The sequence below is a fragment of the Arachis ipaensis genome, chromosome B3 (assembly GCF_059453495.1).
Source record: "Arachis ipaensis isolate K30076 ecotype BB chromosome B3, ASM5945349v1, whole genome shotgun sequence".
NCBI lineage: Eukaryota > Viridiplantae > Streptophyta > Magnoliopsida > Fabales > Fabaceae > Arachis > Arachis ipaensis.
In genome coordinates, this window is record NC_142438.1 from 7,573,064 (window position 1) to 7,583,066 (window position 10,003).

The 10,003-nt window shown below is 28.2% G+C and overlaps 1 protein-coding gene across 2 annotated transcripts; it reads left to right on the top strand.

Moving 5' to 3' along the window:
• The first annotated feature begins 273 nt into the window (after positions 1–273).
• Positions 274–3,527, top strand: LOC110262379 (S-adenosyl-methionine 4-1-methyl-2-pyrrolidinyl-3-oxobutanic acid methyltransferase). Of its 2 annotated transcripts, XM_088509247.1 has the most exons (6): positions 281–347; positions 1,094–1,215; positions 1,333–1,743; positions 2,335–2,592; positions 2,852–3,151; positions 3,429–3,527. In XM_088509247.1, the coding sequence occupies exons 1-6, from the start codon at positions 314–316 to the stop codon at positions 3,525–3,527; spliced, it is 1,224 nt and encodes a 407-aa protein (XP_088365373.1). In that variant the 5' UTR covers positions 281–313. The 2 variants fall into 2 exon arrangements, with proteins under 2 accessions (XP_088365371.1, XP_088365373.1); XM_088509245.1 differs by lacking the exon at positions 3,429–3,527 and having other exon boundaries at positions 274–347; positions 2,852–3,320.
• The last annotated feature ends 6,476 nt before the right edge of the window (positions 3,528–10,003 follow it).

The window sequence follows — 10,003 nt, forward strand, 5'->3', positions numbered from 1 at the left end:
ATGAAAAAGTCTATGCATATTTTCAAAGAGTTTAATTTTAATTCAGCATATAATATTTTATATAATCTTTTATTTATATTTATATTTTTAAATGATTATTTATATATATAAAAAATAATTATTTTTATTTACATAAAATGACATAATTAAATATACATATAAAATTTTTTATGTGGATAGTGTGTTAAGTTCAATTAAAAACGGGCAACAATGTAAGTTTTAAGGACAAATAAAGGAGCCTCCATAAATAGATTGAGGAAGTTGCATTGCTTCATTCATCAGAGAATTCATAACACCAGCAAACACATAACAAATGAGCACCTTAATTATCTCGGGTTCAAGAGAACGTAAGTATAGTATATACATTGGATTGGATTATTTCTTCTTTTTTTTTTTTTTTTCTTTATTCAGTTGCTTTCCTCCTTCTTCCTTTTTTTTTTTATTTTATTTTCTTTTTTCTTCCTTTAATTTATCTTTCCCCCTATTTTTCATTATTCTTTTTCTTCTTCCCTCACAAATCTTTCATTTTTTCAGCCTTTAGATTTTTTATATGTATTTATTTATTTTTTTATATTTATATATTAAACAAGTATAGTGGATAACAGAGAAAAAAAAATTATGAGTAATTTTTAAAGAATTTCAAAATCATTAAGGGAAAAAACATACTTTATTAAATCTCGTTATACACCAAATAAGCATGGCTACTTGACTATTTTTGTTTTTGTTATTAGTTTATCTTAAAAATATATAATCCTCGTTATCTTTTCAGTGACCGTATTATTAAATTGTTTGTAACAATATTTTTGTTTCTCTTAATTTGTTATATTTCATACAAACTGCATCATAAATCATAAATTCGTAATGAGGAAGAATATATAAAATTAAAAGAATAAACAAATTATGCAAAATTCATATATTTTAACATTTTTAGATAAGAAATGGAAATTTAATAAGTAACCAGTTCTGAATTAGATTTACCATTTTTCTACCATAGATAATACCATGTGATGGTCTTCAAAATTTGACTGATTTATTTATTTATTATTATTATTATTATTATTATTATTATTATTATTATTATTATTATTATTAGGTACCAAGTGCGTTACTACAAAGGAAAGAGAAGAGATGGAAGTTGATATGTCAACCCAAAATATCCTCCACATGAATAGTGGTGTGGGAGACAAAAGCTATGCACATAACTCTTTCTTTCAAGTACTATACATACACTCTCCCCTACTCTTTATATATATAATTGTTTAATAATAATGATCTTATTATTTTTTTTTTCGAATCTTTTGTACTAATTAATTTGAGTGTTCTTCTAAGCAGAGAAAGGCAATCATCCAGGCAAAACCAATATTAGAAGAAAGTATCACAAGACTCTATTATAATGATATTTTTCCTAAGTGTTTGAAGGTAGCTGATTTAGGGTGTTCTTCAGGACCAAATGCTCTTGAAGTTGTATCAAATATCATCAACATTGTTGACACAACTAGCTCCAACTTGAATCTTAGTTCACCTAATTTCCAATTCTATTTGAATGATCTATTTGAAAATGATTTCAATACAATTTTCAAATCACTCCCTCAATACCAGAAGTCATTATTGGAAGAAAAGAAGGGACTCAAGATTGGTTCATGTTTCATTAATGCAACTCCAGGAACATTCTACAACAGACTCTTTCCGAGTTCTTCCATACACTTCTTTCATTCTTCCTATTGTCTACACTGGCTTTCTCAGGTGAACAATATAATGTTAAGGAAAAGTCTAGGGGGCCAGCAGTTTTGTTAAATTTTGGCCAGCATGTAGCCAGCAGAGAAAGGTGAGTCATTGGATGAAAACTCACATCAATCTCACACTATTAGATCATCATTGATGGCTATTTGATGGCTACCAATCACAAAAGTTGCTGGCTCCCTAGCATTGCTCTAATGTTAAACCCATTTTATCTAACAAATTTTATAGGATAAACTACGGTTTTTACTTTTAAGGTGTCACTAATATTAATTTCATTTAATTTTATTCGTAATATTTTTTATTGTGTAAAAATTATTATTGGGCATTAACTTCATCTAAAACATTTGACATGAAATTGAAATATCCAAATAACTGTCACAAATTGAAAATATTAAAGATAAAATTAAATAAATAAAAAATGATACATTTTTTAACTTATAAAAAAATAAATAATAGTACACTCTCTACTTTTTCCAAAAAATATTAACATTCGCTCATGTTAACAAATACAGAACAGTAATAGTGACAGTAGGAAGTAATGTTTTTCCTACAAATTAAATTAGATTAAAGACGATAAGAGTGCACAAATTTCAGGTTCCAGAGAAGTTGATTGAAGGAGAAGAAGCACTTAGATGGGACAACATATATTTAACAAGAACAAGTCCTGTGTCAATGCACAAAGCATATTTGGAACAATTCCAGAAGGACTTCAAACAGTTCCTGAAATCACGTTCAGAAGAATTGGTAACAGGTGGTGGCATGCTTTTGGCATTCATTGGAAGACAAGATACTTCAGAAATTAGAACTGCTTGGGAGCTAATTGACATGTCACTCAAGGACTTGCTCTTAGAGGTACACACCACACTACACACACAACTTTACATAACTTTAAATACAGTAATAAATCAGAAAATAAATAAAATTAAAGTATTTCTGATCATTTGAATCCGAATAATTTTCCAATTATATACGTACATAGATTAAGAAAATAATTTTAAAAAAATTTGTCTTAGATCATGGTTCTAAAAATCAGACCGAACCGACATACATCAATTCCATTAGATTAATTGGATAACATGTTAACATACCATATTTTGTGTGTTGTGTGAAGAAATTGATTGAAAAGGCAACTTTGGAATGCTTCAATATGCCAAATTATGACCCTTCAATGGAAGAAGTTAAACAAGTAATTGAGGAAGAAGGATCTTTCATTCTTCAGAAACTGGAAACGGTTCATCAGGATTGGGACCCCAACACGAATGGAGGAGCCAATGATAACAATAAGGTTGATGAAAATATGAGAGGGGAGATTGTAGCTAAATACATTAGAGCTATTACTGAACCCCTTTTAAAGGCACATTTTGGAGAATTGAGAATGGATGAGTTATTCCTTAGGTTGGAAAATAAGGCTGTCCAACTTATTAAGGAGAATAAAATATTCAAATTTCCTATCCTTGTAATATCCCTTATTAAAAATGCTTAATACAGGATCCCTTTATGTATGTACTATGATAATGTATGTTAGTGCTATTCATATTTTGTGAATAACATGTATGTTGTGGCAGAATTTGATTGAAAAGGCAACTATGAGTCTATGACTCGTCAATGGAAGGAAGTTAAATACATTAGAGCTGTTACTGAACCCCTTTTAAAGGCACATTTCGGAGAAAGGATCATGGATGCATGAGCTATTCCTTATGTTTAAAGATAAGGTTGCACAACTTGTTAGGGAGATTCAAATATTGGAATTTCCTAACTTTGTAGTATCTCTTGTTAAAAATGCTTAATATAAAATTATGTCGTTATCGGTCCACGTGTAACTTGAGATAATTGACTTAGAGAGTTGAACTTATTAGTTAGTTATTGCTGCAAAGATAAGTATGTAATGCAGAAATGAATGATGAATGGGTAACAACTTTTATCTTTGCCAAATTCCTTCTTTTTCATCTTTTCTGATTCTCTCTTTCTGCAAATCCCAATTCACTAACAGCTTCTTCATTTGTTCCTTCTTCTTCTATTTATCTCTCTCTTATTCCTTTTTTTAAGTTCTTCATCCTTCACCTTCGGACTCATTTGACAGAAATTTATGAGAGCCTAAATCTCTTTTATGGTGTAATTTCACAATCAAGTTACACACTTGTTAAGAAAAAGAGTTATGCTATGTATACACTAAAATTAGCCACCAAAGTCAGCCATCAGTATAAAATACACACTGAAATACAAATACACATTGAAATAAATAAATTAAACTACACATGTATTTATACACAAATACATTGGTGGCTGATTTTGGTGTAAAAATAGCATTATAGATTAAAGACTAATGTAGTACACTTTTATTAATTTTAGAGATGTAATTAGTGCAATTGAAATTTAAAAAAAAAATTAATATACAATATTAATGTCAAAGACCACTTTAAAACTTATAAAATAATATCACATGTAATAAATTACCATCTATTATGTAAGTACATTTAACATCAAAAAATCTATTGTATATGTAGTTTGACTTTAAGTTAACATATAGATTGATCTAGGTAGGGTGTAGCTTTTAATTTTAATAAGTCTGACAAAAAAAAGTTAATATTTAATTTAATTTTAAAATTGTATATAAATTTTAATTTAGTTTATCACCTTTTAATTGTTTTTATTTAATTTCTAAACTTTATAAATATAACTTATATTAATTTCGATGATAATTTAGTTATTAATTACTAAACTAACTCAACTTAGTTGAGAATAAGACATTTTTTTTTGAAAACGAGAATAGGACATCTTAATAACATTATCTTTGGCATTTGCCACACTGAGAAAGACATTCTTTTCTTTGGGTAGTGGTGAGTGGTACTTGGTCTTACTCTAGCAGTTTTAAATTCAATTAAATAATAAAAATAAATAAATAAAAAATCGTACATGTAAATCATGAAAAATTAGAAAACATAAAAAAATATAAATTTTGACGCCAACAGAATAAACATAATTTTTGTAATTGTTTTTATATTTAAATTTTTTAAAATTTAATGATGCAATTATAACATTAGTTAATATTCCATTTAATTTAAATAATGATAAAATATATCGATTTTTATTTTTTAAATTAATCTAAATTAAATTATTAATATTTTTATTATTTTAAAAATTATATTTTTATATTTATAAACATATATGTCGTTTACCGTGTAAATAAATTAATTACGAATATATCTAGTTTACACAGTAAATTGAACAAAATACCTAATGACAACTTCTCACCCTTGAGATGAAGTTGTCATAATCAAAGTCATATTCAGAGCTTTCAAGATTGGATGCGTAATCAAGCCTGCGCGCATCTTGTGGAGAAAATGTCATTTCTACTTCGTTTAGATTAGTTGTAGCAGAAGTACTCATTGTTTCAATTTTCATTCTGTATAAAGGCAAATCATTATGATGTACCTCAATGATATTACTGCCACTAGTATTTGGACTCTCTTCATTTCCAGTTGTCTGATTTCTTTTGTTTTTGTTATCTTCAAAGCTGCAATTGAAATGGGCTTTGTCTCAGGCGAAGTGCTTTCTGTAAAAAATATAATTGACGTTTTGATATCTTCAGTTGACAGCTCATGATCATATGATCCATGATTAATGAAACAATTTTGATTATAATCAAATGCATTAATGTTAGAATTTTGATTATAAAGTGCTGAAGGAGTATTAACCTTATTTGTTGCATTTCTTCTGCTATATCTCATCATCTTAGCCGATGTGTTCTGAAATTGTGTGTCGATAGGTAATAATATGCAAAAATCTTTTACTCCTTGCTGTGTGGAAGTGTCATGACTATGGACAATGCTCATCATGTCACTTCTTTGGTTGATACATGCATTTGAATTCTGTCCACCTATAGAGTTTTCTTCTTTGGATTTCTTACTACTTCTTGATCTTGTGTTAGGTCCACGTATTAATGCTTCACTGAATCGTGGCCTCTGTTGGATAAGACTTAGTTGGGCGTTTTCTTCTTCCGGTCCCTCTTCTTGTTCGTCTTTTCTATTGGTTGTGCTTCAGGAGGATTGCTTTGCGATGGATCTTGTGCTTCTTTGTCGCAACTTGCTGTCCCTTCTGCTGTTGGAGTACATTCTTCGTATGATTTTTTTTCCTTATTACGATGGATCTTGTGCTTCTTTGTCACAACTTGCTGTCCCTTCTACTGTTGGAGTACATTCTTTGTATGATGTTTTTTTCCTTATATACTTCCTCTTGACAGGTTGATTATCTTCTGATTTCCCTTTCCTCTCGATGACTTTGATGCCTCTTTCATGGAAGTGACTATACCACAAGGAATACTTACATTTATACTGTCTCCAACTTCACTGTCTTTATCTGAGGTTGCATTTTCTGTGCCAGCAAATCCGTCAAATAAAGTCTTTTTACAAGATTTTTTTGTAGATTCTGGCGTTAAGTCTTTAATTGTTTGTTCTGCTGGAGTAGTAGGGGTCTTGTTTATTCCTTTTCTTCTCACATATTTTCTCTTGTCAGTTGAGTTCTCTTTGAGCTGAACATTCTTTTCTTCAGCTGGCTTTCGAGTTCGTTTTGGTTTGCCTTCTACAATGACCTTAGGACGGTGCTTTCTTCTCTTTTGTTTTGATTGTGGTGTGCTCTCTACCTGGATGGCATCCATCTTTATTGGTGTGCAAGCAACATCAAATTCTACCATAAGATTATTTTTTTTCCATATTCATTGACAACAATGCAATTTGTGAGCAACCAAAGAACGATGTGCCTGTGTGGCAAAAGATGATAAAAAAAAAATATATACAAGGTATCTAGTAATGCAAATAAATTTGTACTCATATGTATGCATCTGTACTCATGCAAATAAAAATTGACTTCGTACATAAAAAAAATCTAAAGAAGTATTCACCATAGAATCTACAGAATAAACACTAGTAAACTACTACATTTCACCGTTTTCAGCTGTATGCTTCCTTGGAAAACCTTTATTATGTGGGGATTGGCTAGGATCAATATGTCGTCCTCATATTTGTTTATTACACGTATGTTTTTAGTTAGGGGTCAATAACGTAACAAGTTTAAATGACATACTAATGTGATAAGACAGAATGAACAGTGGCTTGTAAAAATTATGTCTCACATCACAGAATATGTTTAATTTTCCTGAAATTGGATAAAAAAAAAAGATGATGTTACTATGGATTTGGTAAGTTTATCGCTCTCTTTCTCTTCAATCATTTTACAAGTGTTTGCCTATTTAATTATAAGCCCTCTTAAATGAAGAGTACAAAATTAGGTATATAAAATCAATAATACATTATAGAAAAGAGAAATATAAAAAATAATCGATGAGCTTCTTTGTCATTATTTGTTTTTACTTTTTTTAATTTTTTATTTATTTGTTATTGTTCTTATCCTATTTGTTATGTTGAGCTCTCTTGTTAAAAAAAAATGAGCGAATATCCAACCATAGTGCTCTATTGCTCACCAAACAATATATCCATAAAATAGCTCACCAGTATTTTTTGAATGGGCGCAACAAATACAACATGTATTACCTTAGGAGGAGACGACTTGAAGCGAAGGATAGATAATAGAGGAAGAACATAACGTGTTCACGTTATTCACCATTTCAATTTTTTTAACTTGAGAAATTGAGACATTGAAGCGTGACTGAATGAGTCATGATTATTATACTAATAGGAGATTATTGTTGATGACTATCCCACCGCCTACGTCATTTGGAAAGGACACCACGCCTGATGGGACAAGCAACTTCTTTAAGGTTTAATTTGGGGCAATTTTATTTTATGTTAATTTTTTACTTTTTCTTGCATATCTCTTTGGAAAGAACAATAACAAATTGACAATGATCATGAATTGGACACCACCGCAATGTTTTTTTTGTCCATCTTTTTAAATTTTTATGTATTTTTAATTTTTATTATCAATATTTTATCATTTATGGTCGATTTAAAAAAATATTTTCATAACAAAATTATTTTTTTAGAATAAATACTCTTGCTTTTTAAAAAATAAAAGTAAAAAATAAAAGAATTCAACAAATAAAAATTACTTTAGAGAGTATGTACTCAATATTGAATAAAATAAAAAAATTCAACAAATATATAAAAAAAAGTAGTAGAAGTTCTAATATTTATTCCGAAATAAAAAAGATTGTGCTTTGAATTGAAAACGTTTTTAAAAGTTAAAACTAAAAATACTAAAAACAAAGAAATATCAACAAAGAGAAGTAATTCATACTTGTTTTCGCTATCAAAATTAATATATTTTTCAAAAATAGGCTCGGCTATTTTGTTTCAGAGACATATATTTGCTTCCACTATCAAAAATGATTTTCAGGTCATAGTCACTAGTGCTAGACATACACAAAGTATCTGAGAGATCAGAAAATAATAGCCACCAAGATGTTTAGTGGAGAAAACATTGAAATTGTTAATATTGTCTTAAATTCAAGAGAAAAATAACGGAAAATTTTTATTTTTATTACATTAAAAAGTACTAATTTTAACTTTTATTATAATTCTTTATTATGATCGAAACAGCAGATAATCAGATATAATTTATCATAGTTGATTAAAGAATTATTGTTGTTGTTTTTCTTATTATTATTATTAGTTCTTTTAATCTATGAAACTCTGAAACAAGATTTTGCTCAAGTGAAAAATTAAACACATTGTATCATCATTGGAACATATTAAGCTTTGATAGTGATTAATTTATGAATTTTTGTATTCCAGCAACTTGAATGAGGATATCTTGCACGTAGTTTGTCTCTTTTGGTATTAACTTACCGAGATATATCTTACATTTTGTCATTTTGATAATAAAGAAAATCGACAATGATAACAAAATCATAAGTTTTACCATTAACGATTAACAAAGCTCAACACAAACGAACCAAATTCATTAACTGTGTCCCAAAAACAGGACCATCGTAACCTAAATACCTAGAGTATGACCAGCTTCACACAACCATTGATGAACCTGTAGTTAATATATATGATGTTCCAAAAACATAGCTACAAAGACTATAAATTGAAAGGACATTTTGAAACATAGTTGCAACTTAAAATTGAAAGACGACCTATAACTCGTTAGCCATTATTAATATTTTTAATGGTGTGAAATTACATCTAATAATATGTGATTACTCACTTTTTTTGCTGGTTAAGTGCTGGTCAAATTTTAATAAAAATGTTGGCTCCCTAAACTTTCTTATATATATATTCCAGCAGCAAAGGGAAGAAAAAAACATTTATAATTTTTAATAAAGTACTTACTATGTACAGAAATGAAAAAAATGATAAATATTTGTATTTATGTAACTAGTGAAATAATAAATACTTAGTTAATCAAATGTTTCCAATGATACGGTAATATAAGATTAGATGTACGTGTAAAAATAATTTTGCTTTTTGCTTCCTAATATATAACACTGAATAACATATAAAAGGTGCATATATATGGTTTACCATGCACCTTTTATGTAAATTAAAAGAGTAAATAAAGGTGGCTTATTATATGAATAGATAGATTTAAGGATAAATTTCAAGTGTATCGAAAACACCAATATTTCAATTATTTTAATTGTTGATTTTAATTAATATATATTATATATAATTTTTTATAATTCAGATCAACGATTAAAACAACGGAAATAACAGGATACACTTAAAACTCTTCCTAGATTCAAACCCAAAGGATATATAGGAGATTAGGAGTGAGGAAGACATTTTTAATTTTCTGGATTGATTAGCCTCTACCCACTCTTTGCGGACTTAGTTGCTTGTTGTTGGGCTTGGGTTCCATAACGGGCTTTTTATTTTCCTTTGTTAACTAACATCCAAGGCCTCAATGTTGAATTTGAATATTTGCTACTTTGGGTGTTTGGTTAAATTTTTTAAATAAGTTCTTTTGAAAAATGAGTTTAAAATATAAGAACTTTTATTAATAATAATTTTTAAATAAGTTATTTTATATTTGAAAAGTTATTATAAAAATCTTTATTTTAAATTTGTGCATTAAATAGAAATAATAAAATAACTTTTGAAAATAGAAGAAATCACATTTTTTAACTTCTTCAAAAACTCTTAAATAACTTTTTAAAAAATTAAATATTTATTTAAAAAATTATACAAAATACTTTTAATATAATTTTTTATAAGTCAAAAACTGAAAAAAAAAAAAAGTAATTTTTGGAGTTCCAAACGCACCCTATTTCTATTATAACTTCAGGGTACACTCTCTTCCT